This window comes from Labrus mixtus, chromosome 6 (assembly GCF_963584025.1).
Source record: "Labrus mixtus chromosome 6, fLabMix1.1, whole genome shotgun sequence".
Taxonomy (NCBI): domain Eukaryota; kingdom Metazoa; phylum Chordata; class Actinopteri; order Labriformes; family Labridae; genus Labrus; species Labrus mixtus.
In genome coordinates this window covers 31,040,688-31,061,644 of record NC_083617.1, presented here as the reverse complement: position 1 = coordinate 31,061,644, position 20,957 = coordinate 31,040,688, and the positions used below count along the sequence as shown (strand labels likewise).

The following is a 20,957-nucleotide window of genomic DNA, read 5'->3' as shown; positions in this document are numbered from 1 at the left end:
ACTGCCTACTGGCACCAGAGCACTTTTAACCAGAGACATGTAGCTACCTGAGTCTAACAGGGCTGTCACGCGTTGACCACTGATGGTAACAGTTTTATGTCGTGTTTTCACCTCCATGTCAGCCTCGGGGCCCATTTCTGACCGGGGTGCATAACAAGCGCCGGTGACCTTAGCTTTGCATACGGGACACACAGAAGCCTTGTGGCCTGGCTGCTGGCAATAGAAGCAAACAAGGTCCTTACCCGATCCTCGTTGGTTTGGGGCAGAGATAGTGTCACCTGAAGGTTCTTGGTGTCTCTCTCCCCTTGTAGGCCGTGACTGCGGATGCTGGAAAGCTGGTCGGTGGGGTAGACTGGTGAAACGTGGCGCTGGTGCATTGGTGAAACGTGGAGCTGGTACACCTCTCCGGGCGTTCAGGTACTGTAGCGCCAGCCGGGCAGCTGAGAGTCCCTCGACTGGCTCGTGCTCCTTCACCCAGGTCCTCACCTCCGTCGGAAGTACCCGGAGTAGCTGCTCCAAGACGACGGCTTCCCCAATCTTCTCCTTGGTGTGCTGCTCGGGCTGGATCCAGTGTCGGTAGAGTCCCTTCAGGTGGTGGTAGGTCTCGGTGGGGTTCTCACCAGAGGGCACAGCGGTGGCACGGAACTGCTGCCGGTACGTCTCTGGAGAGATGTCAAATTTTATGAGCAGGGCTGCTCTCAAGTCAGTGTAGCAGTGAGCCATCTCCTCATCCATCGCAGTGTAGGCCTCCAGTGCCTTACCAGTCAGCAGTGGAACGAGGCGGCAGGCCCACTCACTCTCTGGCCATTTCCAGGTCTTGGCAATTCGCTCAAATCTCAGCAGATAGTTCTCAATGTCTTCCCCCATCTGATATTGTGGAATTTTGGGGTCTTGGTAGGGCCTCCACTCTGGCCTCGGCTGTTCAGGTCGACTGCTGGCATCCTGAGACGGAAAAGAAGGATACTCAGCTGCTGAATCCTGATGTCCTCGCCGGGGTGCTGGGGTTGGCAGCTCGAATCTTGGGCTGCTCGCAGTGGCTGTACTTGGAGTTGTGACATGGGCTGGCCTGTTCTGCCCCCGTGGTGCAAGAGTCTGTCGGGACTGGGGCACCGGTTGATAAGGCTGCTCGGGCCCTGGAAGAGAAGCCCTCAGGCCTTGGATCTCTGCCAACAGGCCCTCCTCTCTCCTTTGCTGTGATGCCAAAAAGTCTCTCATCATAGCCACCAGTTCTCCTCCTGCTTCACCTGCAGACACTGGGCCTTTAGTGACCTTTGTGACGGGGTTCTCTGGCAATCCACCCGAAACTTAAAAACAGGCGTAGTCGCAGACTGTAAGTGAAGTGGTTTTATTTTTGCCGGCCTCCCAAAGTGCAGTGATAGATATTTACAAAAAATGCAAAAATGCAAAAACAGGAAAAAAAAGGATGTTTAGACTATTTACACTATTTACAAAACAAAAGTCATCCAAAATCCAAACAAACAGCAAACAAACTGTACTTCCAAAAAAATAAACTCTCGCTGTAACATGTTACCTTCCCTGTAACCATCCTAGCCTGCTTGAAAGCAGCAAGCAGCTCTCTTTTAAACACAACAAGCCCCTCCCACTGGGCGTTATAAATTGCCTAACATTTTTAAAGAAACACATTATTCCATGAATGAGCAATTTACACTCTGTTAAATTAACATGGTTCACTCACGCCTAAATTACCCATTTTCATCCCTATTTTAGTACCACCACTGTACTGTATTGGTGGCGAAACTTTCAAAACAAAAATTTAATTAATCAATCAATCATGTGATCACCTATGCGCGCTCCATCCGCCTATTTAGTATGCGGAAATGGGCCGCCTCTGTTTGTAACCAACGGGACACCGCGGAGCGCATATGCAACGCACCAACGGTAATACCACTCTGAATCTGTATATATATATGTGTGATCCAAAAAATAGCACTTCCAAGTGTGCACCCTTAATCGCGCTATGAAACTGAGAGGGAAAGGAGGATGATGGTGTGATTTACTGAATGATTATAGGCGCACTGGCAGAGGGAAAAGTTTGGCGGATGTGTGTGTGTCAACGTGTGTCAGTGTGTGTCAGCGTGTGTGTTGGCGTGTGCGCTGACTGGGTGTGACGGAGCCGCTCCGTCACACCCAGACATTCAGGATTATCTACAACAGGCTGTGAAACAAATGGATTACAGCAGCCACAAAATAGCTGGGCTATAGATATGGACTATACTGAAGCCCTTACCACATATTCCATGTTACAGTAAACATATAGCTGAGAAAAAATGTTTCTGCTTTAGAAGGAGATGGCTTTAGGGCCATACATTACTGATTGGACTTAATTGTGAACTGACATGTAAGTGGCATAAAGGGTTTTAATTGTTAATAAAAGGACGATCTACCAAAATTCTCAAATGTGGTACTTTCAATTTTCAGGTTTGGTAACTGGAATTCTTGCAAGCACAAAATATTTTAGTCTGTGTGAACTGATATCACTATTTACACGACATAGAAAATCTAGTTGACAGTTTCCTTGTATAGTATGCCATGTTAACAGCAGATACTGTGCATTAATGCTACAGAAGTCACAAGCTAAAGAATTCACAACAAATTACACAATTGACATCTGTACACACCAGTATTTTACCATCATAAAGTATTGTTTTATTTATTGAAAACCAACATATGTTGCTGGAAAAAAATGCAGAATACATCATATTTGTTAGTACATACACTGTCATAGTATTTTTTCGAATGAGAGTAAGCCATGAAAACAAAGAAACAGCAAAATAAAAAACAAGGAGCTAAAATCAGGACAAGAACCGTGAAGTGTGAACCGTCTCCAAGGTTTGAAAACATCTAAATACATTAACAGATCAGGGGGCCGTTTCTGAAAGAAGGTTTTGTGTAAACTCTGAGTCAGTTAACCCTGAAATGAGGGAAACTCTGGGTATTCCGTTTCAGAAGAGGAGGTCACTCAAACCCGAGAAAGAGGGGTAACTCCAGCCTGTTTCAGAGGGAGAGGTTACTTTACCTCTGAGTCAGTTACTATGGTAACTGAGTCTGTGAACCTAACCTGGTCGGGAGCAGGTTTTCTTCAATGAACCCCGAGTTTCTCTAGGTCTCCTCCCTCTTTCAGAGCCAGAAATGCCATTTAATTTCCTCATTATTTCATTCAGTCCGTATCACGCCGTGTTAGTGAAGATTCACCATTTGTCTGAATAAAAATCCAGGTTGTTTTAATATGATATGTTAGGATGGCAATAGCCTACTACAGCGTATAAAACAAACTGTTTTATCGAACATGGCATGTCTTTAAGTCGGTAAGAAGGGGCTGCATTACTCCTCAGAGAATTAGAGCTTATGCTACATTAACGTCGGGAGATGTTAATAGGGTTAATTTCTAAACTAAACAGGATAAAGGTGAGAGGACATTTAGCCTATGTGTGTGAATACAGCTTTATGTTGAGGATAAAGTTAATGCACATTCAAATAAACTCTGAATGAAGTTAACTATGAATCTATATGAGCCTATTATGTTATTATATTTCATTTTGAGCTGTTTAAAAGTCGATTTTCTTCTGCTGGATTGCATCTTAATGAAAATAAATTGTATAGGTTTAATAGCCTACCATTCCATCAGTTTTGACCTGCAATATTATAATTCTGATTAGATATTAAATTAATAGACTTTACGTGCTGACGCGAGCAGCTGTTTTCTCTTACACCACTTTTCTCTCCTTTGCCGCTGCGCTGCAGCAGTTTTACTTTTTTTTTCCTTCTTAAAAACCTGTTCATATTCGCCGTAGCCTGTGGCCACATGAAGATATTGATGTATTTCGAGATGGTTAAATTAGGAGGATCTCTTTTTTGTCACCTATTGCCATGGTAAATCGTAGTATCGGGGCTCCATTCATGTTGGCTTTTTATCGTCGTGGTGCACGCGCTGAACACCAAGTGAACCTACTCAGAGTTGATTTAACTAATTTAAATCTGCTGATCTGGAACCAAAAACTCAGAGTTTCCCATCTGAGAGTAAATCAACTCAGAGCTCAGGGTTAGACTGAGGGTTTGTTCAACCTTCTTTCAGAAACGGGCCCCAGGTCTGTAAGTGACTGCCTCAGAGTCAAACAATGTTTATCAGCAGTCACAGGGGATAATACAATCACTCTTAATGGATGTAAAATCTTGTAACCTCTTGCCACAACCACTGCAAAAGTTCGGCCGTACATTTTCTGGGAGCTCTTTGCCACAATTTGGGCAATACATCATGAATTTTAAATCTCTGCTTACTTTGTTGACAGTTCTCTGCCAAAGGCGTATGAAGCATTTACTTCCGGTTAAAAAGATGGACATCGCGTTCGTCCAATCAGCGACGACCCTTGTCGACTGCAGGTACCTACTGTAGAGGCCATTTTAATCATGATAACTTTAGTTTCAGAAGTATAGTTTAAGTTTGTGTTAATAGAGTATATTTTGTGTTGTAGTTGTAAGAAATAAGTATTAATTTATGCAAAGTACTTGATTTGACATAGAAACCTTTATGGTGAATAATGGATTTATTTGGGCATATTTTGGCAGGTATTTTGTGTTATGGGTGGAGCCGAGTTAATTAATTTGGGTGCGACGCACAGGTGGTGAGAAAAAAGTAGATCGTTTTTTGTTTGTGGACTGTGGTGGAGGTATAGGAGCCATGCAGCAAATGTTTTTTGATCGTGACCTTTTGTTATGAGTTTTTATATATTCATTTTGGATCTGTTCTGGAAACAAGTGGAATTACGAATAAAATAAGAAATCAAGTGAAACAACGGATCTGTGAATATATTTAAGTGGACACGCATCAGGAACGAACAGGTTGGCTCCTATGACACAAGTGACAATTTTTATATGACACACAAGAAGAAATTGCCACTACACCTACCTTTTCCGTTAAAGTTAATATCATTGTGTTTTTTAATTTGTGGTTGTGTTTTTTGATTTGTTGTGTTTTCTTATTTGTTGTTGTGTTTTTTGATTTGTGGTTGTGTTTTGTAATTTGTTGTTGTGTTTTTTTATTTGTTTTTGTGTTTTGTAATTTGTGTTTGTGTTTTGTGATTTGTTGTTGTGTTTTTTTATTTGTGTTTGTGTTTTGTGATTTGTTGTTGTGTTTTTTGATTTGTGGTTGTGTTTTGTAATTTGTTGTTGTGTTTTTTGATTTGTTTTGTAATTTGTGGTTGTGTTTTGTGATTTGTTGTTGTGGTTGTGTTTTGTGATTTGTTGTTGTGTTTTGTAATTTGGGGTTGTGTTATGTGATTTGTCGTTGTGTTTTCTTATTTGTGGTTGTGTTTTGTAATTTGTTGTTGTGTTTTCTTATTTGTTGTTGTGTTTTTGGTTTGTGTTTTGTTATTTGTGGTTGTGTTTTGTAATTTGTGGTTGTGTTTTGTAATTTGGCGTTGTGTTATGTGATTTGTCGTTGTGTTTTGTTATTAGTTGTTGTGTTTTGTGATTTGTGGTTGTGTTTTGTAATTTGTGGTTGTGTTTTGTGATTTGTTGTTGTGTTTTCTTATTTGTTGTTGTGTTTTGTGATTTGTTGTTGTGTTTTGTAATTTGGGGTTGTGTTATGTGATTTGTCGTTGTGTTTTCTTATTTGTTGTTGTGTTTTTTGATTTGTTGTTGTGTTTTGTAATTTGTGGTTGTGTTTAATTATTTGTTGTTGTGTTTTGTAATTTGTTGTTGTGTTTTGTGATTTGTCGTTGTGTTTTCTTATTTGTTGTTGTGTTTTGTAATTTGTGGTTGTGTTTTCTTATTTGTGGTTGTGTTTTCTTATTTGTTGTTGTGTTTTGTGATTTGTGGTTGTGTTTTGTAATTTGTTGTTGTGTTATGTAATTTGTTGTTGTATTTTGTGATTTGTTGTTGTGTTTTCTTATTTGTTGTTGTGTTTTGTAATTTGTGGTTGTGTTATGTGATTTGCCATTGTGTTTTCTTATTTATTGTTGTTTTGTAATTTGTTGTTGTGTTTTGTGATTTGTGGTTGTGTTTTGTAATTTGTGGTTGTGTTGTGATTTGTCGTTGTGTTTTCTTATTTGTTGTTGTGTTTTTTGATTTGTGGTTGTGTTTTGTAATTTGTGGTTGTGTTTTGTTGTTGTGTTTTGTAATTTGTTGTTGTGTTTTGTAATTTGTGGTTGTGTTATGTGATTTGCCATTGTGTTTTCTTATTTATTGTTGTTTTGTAATTTGTTGTTGTGTTTTGTGATTTGTTGTTGTGTTTTGTAATTTGTGGTTGTGTTATGTGATTTGTTGTTGTGTTTTCTTATTTGTCGTTGTGTTTTCTTATTTGTTGTTGCGTTTTTTGATTTGTGGTTGTGTTTTGTGATTTGTTGTTGTGTTTTGTAATTTGTTGTTGTGTTATGTGATTTGCCGTTGTGTTTTCTTATTTATTGTTGTGTTTTGTGGTTGTGTTTACTTATTTGTTGTTGTGTTTTGTAATTTGTGGTTGTGTTATGTGATTTGTCGTTGTGTTTTTTTATTTGTTGTTGTGTTTTGTAATTTGTGGTTGTGTTATGTGATTTGTCGTTGTGTTTTTTTGTTTGTCGTTGTGTTTTATAATTTGATTCAAGATTCAAGATTTTTATTTGTCACATGCTCATACAGATGTGCAGTGAAATGTAAGGACTGTTCCGCAAGGCCATGCAATAAACACTCAAATTACTAATACACATATATACAGTAAAATAGAATATAATGTAAAAAATAAAAATTAAAAATAATTCTTTGAATGTAAAAATTATAAAATATAGAGTAATGTAAACAGTGTAAAGTGTTAGTGTGTAAAGTGTCCAGTGTCCAGTAAAATAGAATATAATGTAAAAAATTAAAAAATAATTATTTGAATGTACAAAATATTAAATATAGAATATGTAAACAGTGTAAAGTGTCCAGTAAAATAGAATATAATGTAAAAAATTTAAAAATAATTATTTGAATGTACAAAATATTAAATATAGAATATGTAAACAGTGTCCAGGGTGTCAAAGTGCAATGTGCAGATTGGAATGTGTGGTGTGTGTGCATCATGTAGTCACAGTTCTGTTTTGTTTTTAACTGAAGAGAGTGGAGTTAACAGTCCGGACAGCCTGAGGAAAGGAGCTCTTCCTGAGTCTTTCTGTGTTCGCCTTGATGTGTCGAAGGCACCTGCCAGAGGGTAACCACGTAAACAGTCCGTTACCTGGGTGGTGGGGATCACTCATGATCCTCTTTGCCCTGGCTGTGCTCCTCCTTGTGAAGATGTCCTGGAGGGTGGGGAGTATTGTACTCATGGTACGCTCTGCTGACTTCAGCACCCTCTGCAGGGCTCTTCGGTCGCGTACAGTGCTGTTCCCGTACCACTGGGTGATGTTTCCAGTCAGCACACTCTCCACCGCTCTGGAATAAAAAGTCTTCAGGACCTTCAGAGAGACTTTGAATTTCCTCAGCTGTCTGAGGTGATAGAGGCGCTGCCTCGCCCTCTTCACCTGACTGTCTATGTGGGTTGTCCATGTTAAATCCTCAGAGATGTGCACCCCCAGGTACTTGAAGCTGCACACCCTGTCCACCAGCGTCCCATCAATTCTCAGTGAGGTGTAATCCCTCTGCTGTCCTCTCCTGAAGTCCACAATCAACTCCTTGGTTTTGCTGACGTTCAGGAGCAGGTTGTTGTCCTGGCACCACTGTGTCAGGTTTCCAACCTCCCCTGTATACGCCTGCTCATCATTGTTGCTGATGCAACCAACAACCACCGTGTCATATGCAAATTTCAAAACAATGATGTTGGAGCTCCTTGTGGCCACACAGTCATGTGTGTACAGGGTGAAGAGCAGGGGGCTGAGGACAGAGCCCTGTGGTGCTCTGGTGTTGAGTGTGCAGGGGCTGGAGGTGTGTCTGCCCACTCTGACCACCTGGGATCTCTTCGTCAGGATGTCCAGGATCCAAGCACACAGGGAGGTGTTAAGTCCGAGGTTGATCAGCTTGGAATGGAGGTGGGCGGGGACTATGGTGTTGAAAGCTGAACTAAAATCAATGAACAGCTGTCTCACATAGTCCCCCTTCCTTCTGTCCAGATGGGTGAGGGTGGTGTGCAGTACCTGGGAGACAGCATCATCTGTGGATCTGTTCAGTCTGTATGCGAACTGAAGTGGATCCAGAGACTCAGGGAGCAAGGAGCAGATTTTCATCTTGATGAGTCTCTCAAAGCACTTCATCACTTCTGAGGTGAGTGCTACTGGGCGATAGTCATTAAGGCAAGCTGGAGAGCCATTCTTCGGTACAGGGACAATAATGGCTTTTTTCCAGGCATGTGGGGACCACAGACTGACTCAAGGAGAGGTTGAAGATGGTGGTAAACACTGGAGCTAACAGGTCAGCACAGGACTTCAGCACTCTGCCAGAAATACCATCTGGCCCGGCAGCCTTCCTGGTGTTTACCTTTCTCAGTGTCCTCCTCACGTCGTGCTCTGACACAGTGAGCGGGTGCAAGTGTGCCGCTCCGGCCTCGGAGATCCTGCTGGCTGCATCAATTGGCATGCTAACGTTAGCGGTGCTAGCGCTAGCCTCGAATCGCGCATAAAAGTCATTCAGTTCGTCAGCCAGAGCAGCGTCGTTCCAGCGCCTAACCTGCCTCGTCACCACCTTTTCACGTACAATCGTCTGTTTGTACCTTGGCAAAAGGTAAATGGCGGAATGGTCTGATTTACTGAGTGGGGGCAGGGAAATCGCCTTGTAGCCCTCTTTGAATGGCGTGTAGCAGTGATTCAGTGTATTGTTGCCCCTGGTGGAGCATGTGACGTGTTGGAAAAAGTTCGGCATAACTTTAAGGTTCGCCTTGTTAAAAATCCCCAGCCACGATGAGGGCATCGTTCAGATGTTTGTTTTGGTGCCGGCACAGCACGTCATGCAGGTCCGATAAAGCTGTGTCTGTGTCCGCTTGTGATGGGATGTAAACAGATGTAGCGATGACCGAAGTGAATTCTCGGGGGAGGTGAAATGGACGGCACAGGATGGTTAGGTGCTCCAGATGTGGCAAGCAGGAGTTGGAGAGAGTTTTAATGTTCTGTGGGTTACACCAGCTGTTGTTGGTCATAAAACAAACCCCTCCACCCTTTGACTTGCCAGATTCCTCCGTCCTGTCCTTGCGAAACACAGAACGAGTCCGATGGCATGATGGCTTGATCCGGCACCACAGGAGTGAGCCATGTTTCCGTCAGGCAGATGATGTTACAGTCCCTCATGTCCCGTTGGTATTTTACCCGACCCCTCAGATCATCCATCTTGTTATCCAGGGACTGGACGTTGGCAAGAAGGATGCTTGGCAGGGGTGGGCAGTGGGCCTGAGTTCTTAGCCTGTTTCGGACACCACCTCGTCTTCTGCGGTGCTTTTTCCTCCTCCGGCCATTGTTCCCGTCCCGTGTTGTGTTACGCAGGAGTTCGACCGGCAACCACTGATCATCGTTGGAAACTGTGTTTGTGACCAGTCTCTTCATGTCCAAAAGCGTATTTCGGTCATAAGTTATCTTTGCTGAAAGAGCTGATGTAAAAAAGTTCACAAAAACAACATAAAGAAAAAAACACACAGCCTCAGCGGAGCAACCCGGACTGCGTCTGGACACGGCCGCACCATCTTATCTGCGCCATCTTATCTTATTTGTGGTTGTGTTTTGTGATTTGTCGTTGTGTTTTCTTATTTGTTGTTGTGATTTGTAATTTGTGGTTGTGTTATGTGATTTGTGGTTTCTTATTTGTTGTTGTGTTTTGTGATTTGTGGTTGTGTTTTCTTATTTGTTGTTGTGTTTTGTAATTTGTGGTTGTGTTATGTGATTTGTTGTTGTGTTTTCTTATTTGTTGTTGTGTTTTGTGGTTGTGTTTTCTTATTTGTCGTTGTGTTTTGCACTTCAGGGCCACTGTAAGTTACACAGAATGAGCCACTAAAAATGTCAGTTCTACCAGAATCGCCATGGCACAGTGTGAGTGCAGACTTCTATGGACCACTCCCAACTGGAGTTATCCAGTTGATCAACTTCGGCAAACACCGTCCTTCCGGTCATAGACGAGGTCTTCTCAATGTTTGGGATCCCCAGAGTTGTAAAAACCAATAATGGACCGCCATTCAACAGTGATCAGTTGTCCCAGTTCGCAGACTATCTAGGATTCCAACATCGCAAGATCACACCACTTTGGCCCCAAGCCAATGCCACAGCTGAAAGATTCATGCGGACCCTGGGAAAAGCTATCCGTGCTGAGGACACACAGGGAATGCACTGGAAACAACAACTGAACATCTTCCTACGTGAGTACCGATCCACACCTCACAGCACAACAGAGAGCTCACCCGCTGAACTGTTATTCCAACGCAAGATGTTCACGAAGATTCCTTCATTCACTCAAGCACCGAGTAACAGTACAGATTCGGAAGTGAGAGCAACGGACAACAAGGCTAAGGATAAAATGAAATCTCATGCTGACTTTCATCGTCATGCCAAACCACACACACTTACTCCAGGGGACACTGTACTTCATCGTCAGCACAAGAAAAACAAGCTCACCACACCATACAACAACAAGCCATACACTGTGACCAATACCAAAGGCTCCATGCTTACAGCGGCTAGAGATGGGCACTGCATGGTCAGGAATTCTTCATTCTTCAAGAAGATACCACCACAGCTACTGGACATCTCAGCTGATCCTGATGACGTAGGTCGTGAATACAGTGAAGCCTCTACAACCACAACTACACCAAGATACCCCACACGACTCAGACGTCCTCCCACATACTTGAAGGACTACAAATAAACAATTGCTACTTGAAATGACAATTGCTACTTGAAATGTGTGGAGTGGAGAGACAATGACATTGGAATACCAAGATGGACAACTTTTGTTAATTTGTTAATTTCAATTATTCTACAGTTTAAAAAAACAAACAACAAAGTAGAACAGTTAAAAAAAGAAAACTTGATTTTTCTGTTTTCAGACAGATTTTATCTATTCTGTTTTATTTTCAGATTTGCAATGTTCTGTTATCAGGCAAGTTTTGAAGCATGTTTGATGAGCAGGTTCAGCATAGCAACATTTGTATCATTTTGTTTCTTTGTTAGAGAAAAAAAAAGAGAGCAATGTAATGTTGATGTCAGCTTTAAGTGAAGCAACAATGCCATCTATGGGTGACACATTCATATAGCGCAGTCATGTAGCACAGTCAAGGCTAGTTAGTCACTGTTCGTGCATGTAACCAGCAGCCTCAGGATTAAAGCCTATACATTGCTACGTCGTTTTCCGCCTGGTTCATCTTGGGGTTTTACAAACATTACACAGCTGTACTGTTAAAAAAATGAGCGCAGTTACATGAAATACAATGAAAATTAACATTCCCTGAGCCAGACAACGCTCTTACCAGCTATACTGGTCAAATTAGGCGTATCTTGTGAAGCTGAGCTCGAAAGTGACATAAAACATGCTTGTCAGACATAAAGTGACACTTACAGTGAATACCTATTCTGACTACATTTTCTAACTCAAAGTGTTGTTTCAAAGTAAAAATACTGTTAGTAGGAGTTACTCAGACAAAATCAGATGAAACAGCTATACTGGTGTAGCGCTTCCTATGTATCAACTAGTCGGAGATACAGCGCCCTGGGTTCTTCTCTTAGAACTCACGTTAATCTTATTACTATTATTGCTCCTTTAAGTTTATATGTCCTGTAATTGAACCTACCTTACCTTGCTTCCTCGTACACAAAATGAATTAAATGACTCTAGTGTGATGACATGTTTTACCTTTAAACACTGTAAACGTTCGGTTTTTAAATATGCTTATTTATTAAACCGACCAAGAGGTGAATATGCATTTTAAAGTATTTATTGACAATTATCAATGTCTTTACTTTTTAGTAAATGAAAACAAACAAAACACACTCTCAGCACTCATTTAGAGTATCAGAAAAACTACCACGAGGTAAATGAAATGATAGGCAAGTACCCTTTAAACCTGACTAATGGCACTCTTGAGCCACCATACAAACACTCTTATGATACTTATCTAGTTGGTCATCAAAATACCATGAAACTATTTAAACTGACCAGAAGAAATAACCAGCTATTACTAGTTCACTGTAAGTGCTTAAATCCGTTAGAACACATTAATACACTCAACACTTTAATGTGGGCCCACACAAAAATAACAAAAGCCGGCATTAAAATAACCAAAACCCCCGTTGCAGGCCTGAATTGAGTTCGATGCAATGAACGTTGGCAGCACGCGTACTCACTCACCCACGTCCAACAGTCAGTTCAACGTTAATCCAGAAAGAGCCATAAAGAAGAAGACTGGTCCAAACCCGGTTCAGCCGCGCTGCTCCACTCTCTGTCAGTGGAGGAAGAAAAGTCTGCACCTCCTCTCTGTGGCACTGAAGAAAAGTCCGCAGCTCATCTCAGCGGCCATGAAGCAATGTCACCAGCCGCTCTCAGCCGTGGCAATGAAGAACAGTCCAGGAACAAAGCAGGAGGGAAACAGCGGGTCTCCCTCTGAATCAGTCCGCTCCCGCGACGCACTGTCTGGTGCTAAGCGGTAGCTCCACTGTCCGTACATTCGCTAGCACAGACTTAGCATTCGGGCTAACCAGCAGTAGCCGAGGAGGTTACAGTTAACTTTCAAACAAACATTTACTAAATAAAGCTGGTAGCTGTTTAGCACCTTACTAACGTTCACTTTATCCAACACTTACTCAGTTATTTAGCTCATGGCAACTCAGACAGGAAACACGCCGCAGCGGTGTGAGGAGAGCTCACGTTCACCCCGCTTCTCTCGCTACTCTCTCCTGCTCTCGTCTTCTGTCCCGCCCATAAATAAAGTAACGTGAGGTGTCTCTAAATTGACCCATTAGAGGAAGGTAACAAGAACACACATAAAACATACAATATAGTCTGTCTTGCCTCGTGTTGGGGGACGTACGTTTCAAACAAACTATCCAACCCTGACTTTCTTAAAGTGACATAGCTTATATTAGAGTAACATTAGTGTTTCTACTAAACTATGACAACATTGCTTTCTTGAAGTGACATAGCTTCTTTTGTAGTAACTGTTGGGTTTCTACTACTATGTATATTTTAACTTTAGTTTACTTGATTTTAACTCTGGGATTTATCCCTGGGTTACACTGGTAAAAAAAAAATGAGCGCAGTTACATTAAACAACATAAAAATCAACATTGTCTGAGCCAGACAACGCTATTACCAGCTATACTGGTCAGATTAGGCGTATCTTGTGAAGCTGAGCTCGAAAGTGACATAAAACATGCTTGTCAGACATAAAGTGACACTTACAGTGAATACCTATTCTGACTACATTTTCTAACTCAAAGTGTTGTTTCAAAGTAAAAATACTGTTAGTAGGAGTAACTCACACAAAATCAGATGAAACAGCTGTACTTGTCATGATTCACATCATGGCAGCCCTTCCTTCCCATTTTGTTGTATTGTTTGTCATTCCCTGTCTGTTTAATCCTCATGTGTCTCTCCCCTGTCTGTGTGAGTTTTGTGGGCGGGACTCATGTTCTCTGCCTTGCGCCAGATCGCTGTTCGTGTTTTTTGCTTCACCTCACCTGTGCTTTTTGGACACCACTCTGGGATCACGGACACTGCCACTGGGAACCTCGCACAACCCCTCCTCCTTGCACCTTTTGAGTCACTTTTGGAAATAAACCTTTTTGTTATCAGCTTGATCCTCTCTATCTGAGTCGTGCTTTTGGGTCCAGAATTTGTACTAACCGTAACAGTATAATTCTATGCAAGTAACTGTTCTGTAGGTTATCTTTCACATTTGACTTTTAACCTGTGGGGAACAGCTCTCAGTTAATTTGGTGTGTTCAGGACGTCATATTACACACTCCTTCCAAGGCTGTCTTTCAAAAAAACGCCGCTAGCTGTCAGTGTTATCAACGTCTTCTTTGGTTTTGCGGCAGACTACAAACTGAAAAAGGGGACTGTCAATTACCACATTCAGTGCGCGCTGTGCGGTGCAACTACTCTGTGCTCCATTTCAAATGCACTCCGAGTATACTTTTGAAGGAGCCCACTGCAAGCACACGTCAAGCTGTAGAGCATCCGGTCAATTTGGAAATTAAACACAATATACGGATTCATGATCATATTTTCAAAACAGGCACAGAATGAACAACAATTAATCCTCGGAAAGACAAAGCAACATGTATGCAAGTTTTTCTCTTTATTCCTGCGTGATCTTGTAGATCACCTTTTTTGTGTACAGTTCATCACTCTGAGAGCAGCTATGAGCTGCTCTCAGAGTGATGAAGCAGAAAATTACCCAAAGACACTAAGCTTCTTGTTTGTCAACTGTCCCTCTGTTAAGCTTTTATTTTCTTTGTATCATTTGTTTTTAATGTCTCTGCTATTCAGTTTTTTTTAACAGTTTTTAAAATAATTTTCCCCTTGATATTTGCCAATGCCCAATGAAACAGTTCATTTTGATATCACATTTAAATGTTTTACTTTTTCAACTCAAATTTCCATAGGCTTTACTGTACACAAGAATACACAAAGCAATGATTTTTATTATGGAAATGTCTATAGATTTCCTGGTGATAAATAATATCATCAGTCAAATATATTTTAAGTAATTTATTGTAATGAAAGTTAATCAAACAGAATTAATCAAAATCTGATCAGCAAAATTACAATCGAAGAGACAAAGTCACAACAAAATAAGGTTCAGGAGTCTGCTTCCCTCTTCTGTCTCCATCCAGAGGTTTAATACCTTACCAGTCACATACACACATACTAGACAGTCACGTAGGCACAGGGTGATGTTTACATATCTTGGGCCACATTGGTAGTAGAAGATGGACTTTGTTAATTTGCAGGGGTTTCTTGTCAATGTACTCTGATTAGGGAAACTATGTTATTCAGTAGAGAGGATCATGCTGAGTCACATTGAACAGTGGAAACACACAAATCATAAAGTATTAAGTAATACACAGTATTAAATATTTTTCCACTACAATTTTCACAATTCGATATTTGTTGATGCCCATTGAAACAGTTAATCTTTTTCACATTCAACTCATAATTGCAGAGGCATTTTTTGTTTCCATGTAGAAGACATTGTAGACATTAAATAATAAATTTATTCGAAATAATGTTTTATGTTCCCAATATTATGAACTTACCCAAAAATACAAAATTCACCATTTAAGGTACTTCAGTATTAGTAATGACAACACTCCATTGTGTGCTCATGAACATAACCAATAGGTAACAAATAACAAAATCATTAACATTTACTAACATTAAACTGTCAGATTTTTGCTTGTTCAGAGGTCATTTGGTTATATTTCATAATTTCTAAACCTCTGCAGCAGACTGGTAGATGAGTCAGGAACCCAACGCCAAAGTTGATGGCAGTAATCACCTAGAAAAAGATGATAAAAGTTTGTTAATTTTTAAAGATTTATTATGCATTGGAAAGAATATGTTGATCTAGCATAGTATGTTGTGTAAAATATTGAATAAGGCAAAGTGAATATAATGTCATGTCAGTTTCTAAAGAATAAGGGATTATGCAATTTAAGAATTTATGTAAGGAAAAAAATATCTTCTTGAAAAAATTCACTTTAACACTGCTTCATTTTACAACAGGTCTCTGTGTGTTACATCTGAAGGACACTGATTTTTCTCTGGGATCTCAAACAGAATCTTTAAAAATTGGGTTTTAATCATAGACTCTAAATAGTAATTGACAAAGACTGAGTAACGTCGTCCATCTGTTACCGCAGGGGGCTCCAGAGGCTCATCGGAAATCCTGTCACAGCCTAACTTTCAGTCAACCTAACGACAGGCTGAGAGTTTCAACTTAGGAGGGTTTTAAGCCTCTTGACCTAGCTACTGTAAGCTAAGCGCCAACTATGGATAACTCATAAAATCAAAACGGATGTCCACTTGTACAGTGTGCGACTGTGCACCCATGAATAGAATAACTAACCAGACACATTTCCTGCTGTAAAAACTTCCGGGGGGCTGTTGGAGGTTTTAATGTTGCACATGGTTCTACATCACCCCCAAAATACTGAATCCTAAATCCGTGGTTCTCAAACTTTTTAGACTGCGTACCACCTCTGAAAATATTTGGCTTTCCAAGTACCACCATTATGGTAAACGTTAAAATACACTGTAGGCATATTTCTACACACATTTTACGCAGGAGGCAAATATATTCATAAAAATAATATTATTTATTATTGACTTCTGGCAGCCACGCTGTAGGCCTACTAAGGGCTAGCGCTATAACTGGCACTTAAACTCCACACAACACTGACATTTGCCCAAATCAAAAAAAAAAGTGCAGAACAATAAAAATGACAACTTTATACCAACAACCTGTTTGGAAATATTTAGTCTCCAGTGTTTCCCACACAAAGACGATACCTGGGCCCAAGTATATTTCCGACCTGTTCTTATTTAATTTTGCATTTATTCATATAATTGCTGCGTGTCTGAGAGAGCGAGAGGTAGCGGGGAGAGAGAGCGCGTGAGAGAGTGCATGAGCACGCTCCGCAGGCTTCATGCAACCAGAGCCGCTGTACTATAAGGCTCTGCGTTCAACAAAGCAAAACTGCCTTTTTTAAAAATCCCTCTCGACTCCTGCGGAGTGTTAAGACAGCAAAAGAGAGCAGAATCACATCAGCTTCAGAGCAAGAGAGAGAGAGAGAGGGTGAGCGACTGTCCGTACACTCTTGTAAATGCATCAAAACTGAAGCTTCTCCTGCTCCGTTTTTAACATGTTAATGTACAGCTGCTTGCTGCCGATTCTGTGCTGAACTCCAATAAATAACAGAATATCTGTTAATGTAGGCTTACAGCTGCTTGCTGTTGTTTCAGTACTGAACTATAACGGATAGAGGGGAAAACAAATTTTTATTAATATATTAATACAACCCAATAGATACAAGACAGATAAGATAAGAGTATGACAAAAAAAAATTGTCGTTTTATGCTGAACGTTTTTTATTTTTTCATATTGTGGAGATTTCTTTGCGTACCACCACAGGGAGCCATACCATAGTTTGAGAACCACTGTCCTATATGAAAGGCCCTTCAGCCATCTTTGGCTGAAGACATGAAGACACCAAGACATTGGCTCGTTAAGGCTCCTCATCTCTCTGTTGCTCTGATCCTCTAGTTTTAAAAATACACCGATCTTTGCCAAGAAACGGGCCAGTAACTTAAGCTGATTGCTATACTCCCCCCAAAGCATTTTTTGTCTTGTCTACCTGAGGGTAATTTTTCATGTTGTATACATTGTAACGCTATGATTAGAGGTGGCTCTTTTTTGCATCCTCATTCGGGTAGAAAGTATAGCATGCGGTAGTAGCTCAGTCTGTAGGGACCTGGGTTGGGAATCAGAGGGTCGCCGGTTCAAGTCCCGGCACGGAAACTGGTCTGGTAGCTGGAGAGGTGCCAGTCCACCTCCCACACACCACTGAGGCGCCCCCGAGAAAGGCACCCAGCCCAGGGCCGCCCACCGTGGGCAGCCCCCCCACCCCGAAACCCCCCATCAGCACATGCCCATAGGATCCTGTTTGTGCGTGTGTGTATTTCAGCCTATGTTTGTGTAGCATGTTAACTAGACAGAGTGGAAAAAACAAATTTCATCAATCAATAAAGTATTAATTATTAACAGTAGGATTTCATGTAGGACAAAATATGTGGTGTACCTCCTGAAATGCCCTTGTGGCTTATGCTATGTTGGAAAAACAAAGAGAGAATTAAAAACTTGTTTATCTGAACATAAGAGCAGCATTAGGAACAAAGATGAGAAATCATCTGTCGCCAGACATTTTATTGCAATGGGCCATTGCTGTGTGTTCTTTGAGAATCCAGGGGATTGAAATGGCAAAACCGCAAGCGAGGTGGTGTTATAGAGATAGGGCCCGCCTACAAAGGGAGGCTTTCTGGATCCCCACTCTACAAACGGAGCACCCTAAAGGCCTTAACAAGGAACTTTTGTTGGGGTGTTTCCTCTAATATTAGTGTGTCTAGTCCATTTGATAACTAGCTGTCTTATTCACAGCCCTCTCTTTAATGATGCTCTGGTATTGTATATTTTTATGCGTGTTCCCTCTTTTTACAATGGTACTTCACAGAGTGCTTTTCTGATATTTTGTTAGATATGTGCTCCCTCTTTATACGATGGTACTTTATAGAGTGTTTCTCTGATATTTTGTTAGATATGTGCTCCCTCTTTATACAATGGTACTTTATAGAGTGTTTTTCTGGTACTCTGTTAGATATGTGCTCCCTCAATGTGTCTCTCTATGATACTCTGGAAACTGTGTGCTTTGTCCTTTACGATGGTACTTTATAATGTGTCTCTCTATGATACTCTGGAAACTGTACTTTATGTATTGTCTGTCAGTAGTACTCTGCAAGTTATTGTATTTTTTGTGTTATATGGTGGTTCTTTACACAATGTCTTTAGGAAATTCTAGAGCTTGTGTTTAGAGTTTAGAATGCATTAAATAATCTTGAAATGTATGCCTTTTCATCCTTTAATCTAAAATCTTAAATCTAATCATCGACCAGTCCTGCCAATAGTGACATGAAATATTGCATTGTTACCAAAACCAGTTAATTCATCTGAGCCTATTTGGCTGATCAGCTGATTTCTATTGCCAATGCATGTACCGAATTGCTGCAACTATGTAATTCACTGTAACAGCATCTAAGCCCCAAGACACACCGATCTTTTTTGCCTTTTGGAGCCATCTCCTGAAAACTTCTCCATGTCTCCACCTCACCGCTCTCGTCCTGATACACCAATCGGATAACCTTATATGGAGAGATGGGGGTGTGGTAGTATTCTGATAGCAGGTTTAAAATGATTCTGATTCACTAACATACGCAAGGTGGTGACAACAAAATTGGCTGGTACACACGTGTCATGAATCCAACAGTGATTTTGCATATGCACTTATTTTAGTAGAGTAGTTAAGAGCATTTCTACGCACATATTACTGAATGAGGCCCAATATCCTTTTGATTTAAAACGTGTGCAGAGATCAGCAGTCTGTTCCTCAAATGTACTCTCTGTACTACAGATCCTCTTAATTCTCAGTAGTTGACTGTACAGTAAACCCTTCTTAAGGCCTGGATGATGGTAACTAGAGTAGTCCAAAAAACTAGCCGAGAATCCTCTCTCCTGTCCTGATTCTCTGACCGGAATCATTTCCATATCTGCTGACCCAAACTAAAAGAACTTTCCAAAGGTTCAACCTTTATTGAAGAGGACATACAGTACTGTTTGCGGTAGACTCTGAAGAACGTGGCAGATATGGCCAGACATTCTGAGCTAGTGAAGCTGCAGAACCAGCAAAACCCCATACTAACCATTTTACTGATAAATAGAAACAAATTCTACCTGTCCAAGGAGTTAACAAAGAAACATATATGGGGCGGCTGTGGCTCAGTTGGTCGTCTCCTAACCAGAAGGTTGGGGGTTGGATCCCCAGTTACTGCAGTTACATGTCTTACATGTGAGCTGTGGCTCAGTTGGTAGAGTCGTTGCCTCTCAACTGGAAGGTCGAGGGTTCGATCCCCAGCTGGGCAACATGTCTGATGTGTCCTTGGGCAAGACACTTAACCCTGATTTATCTCAAAATCTTTCTTCAGTCTCATTTTGTAAAATAAATCGTGAGAGAATCGTATCGTGAACCCAGTATTGTGAATCGTAACATCCCTAGTCTTAATGTCTTCACTGCAATGAGCACAAACCCAGCCAGCACTGCAAACGACTCATCACGATGCAAAAATACTAAACCTCACCAGGACTACAAATGAAGATGGTATAAACAAGCTGGTTAGAATATTTGCATGGTTCGGGATACCTGGAAAGCTAATGACAGTAACAGCCCTCAAATCAACCCCCAGCAGTTTCGAGATGTGTGAGTACATCATCCAACTCACAACGTCAAACTCATATTATCCATAAGCTAACGGAATGGCAGAGAAAACAGCTATTCTTGAAGTATCCTTAGCTAGCCTGACCCTCAGCTCACTCTACTGAGCCACAGAGACACAGCCACTGAACCAACTAAAGAGAGTACAGTATTCTTATTGGAATAAGATTACGGACCACAGTCCACAAACAGCAGCTGAGGCCAGCCTGGCCCAATCTGTCTACAGTTAAACATAACAACGCCAAGACCAAGTGGGCCTATGAAAGTACCTTCGACAGGAGACACTCTGCAGAGCAGTTTCTTGTCCTGGGTTTTGGTGACAGTGGAATTTAAGACTGAGAGAGAAGGCATGGAATGAGAGTGGGGTCACAGTCCACATTCATTTGTGAAAACACCACAAGAAGAAATTGCAGGTATTTGCAGATTGTAAACCAGAAACATGTAGAGACTCACACCGTCGGACAGCAGTCTCTCAAACCTGCGGACACTAAGACTGTTGGCATGCCATCACCACCTGAAGTCTTGACATCACGCTCAGGGCGTGTTGTGTAAGATGCCATCAAGTTGACTTACTCGTTTGTTTGAACACGGAGCGCCATGGGGCAAAGTAACCCCCTCCCTTTCCATCAGGGAGTGGTAGTCTACCCACTAACCTGTAGTTTAGAAATGTTTTCTTTAAAACTTGTTTGTAGCCGTTGCTGTACCATAAAAAAGGGGACCAAATAAGGGACATTTGGTGGACATATAAAGAACGCACAATGGTGACCGCAGCCCATAATTGTCAAGTTGTTTTCTGGAACATGTTTGTTTGATATGATTAACGTTCAGAATTAATGAAACATTGTTTTGTGTTGCACAAAAATTAAGAGGGCATATGTGGCGTGAGCCTGTTCATAGCCAACAGCAATGAACACGGTATGTACGGCTAGACAGCCTGCTTGTAGAAAAAGCAAAAAAGGTAACTGCTAGTCGACG

The 20,957-nt window shown here is 41.2% G+C and overlaps 1 protein-coding gene and 1 long non-coding RNA gene across 3 annotated transcripts in view; both read right to left on the bottom strand.

Moving 5' to 3' along the window:
- Positions 1-2,188: 2,188 nt before the first annotated feature.
- Positions 2,189-4,986, bottom strand: LOC132976010 (uncharacterized). The gene is made up of 4 exons (XR_009673350.1): positions 4,921-4,986; positions 3,794-4,402; positions 2,512-3,738; positions 2,189-2,294 (listed from the first exon to the last, which is right to left on the bottom strand). It is a non-coding gene; the product is annotated as an uncharacterized LOC132976010 (long non-coding RNA).
- Positions 4,987-14,634: 9,648 nt separating this feature from the next.
- Positions 14,635-20,957, bottom strand: part of dnajc12 (DnaJ (Hsp40) homolog, subfamily C, member 12) — a 97,064-nt gene continuing 90,741 nt past the window's right edge. For both annotated transcript variants that reach the window (XR_009673349.1, XM_061040960.1), the window contains one exon: positions 14,635-15,439. Coding sequence is in view for 1 of the 2 variants with exons in the window: in XM_061040960.1 (XP_060896943.1) it covers positions 15,357-15,439 (83 nt within the window). In the remaining variant the exon portion in view is untranslated. The remainder of the gene's footprint in view (positions 15,440-20,957) is intronic.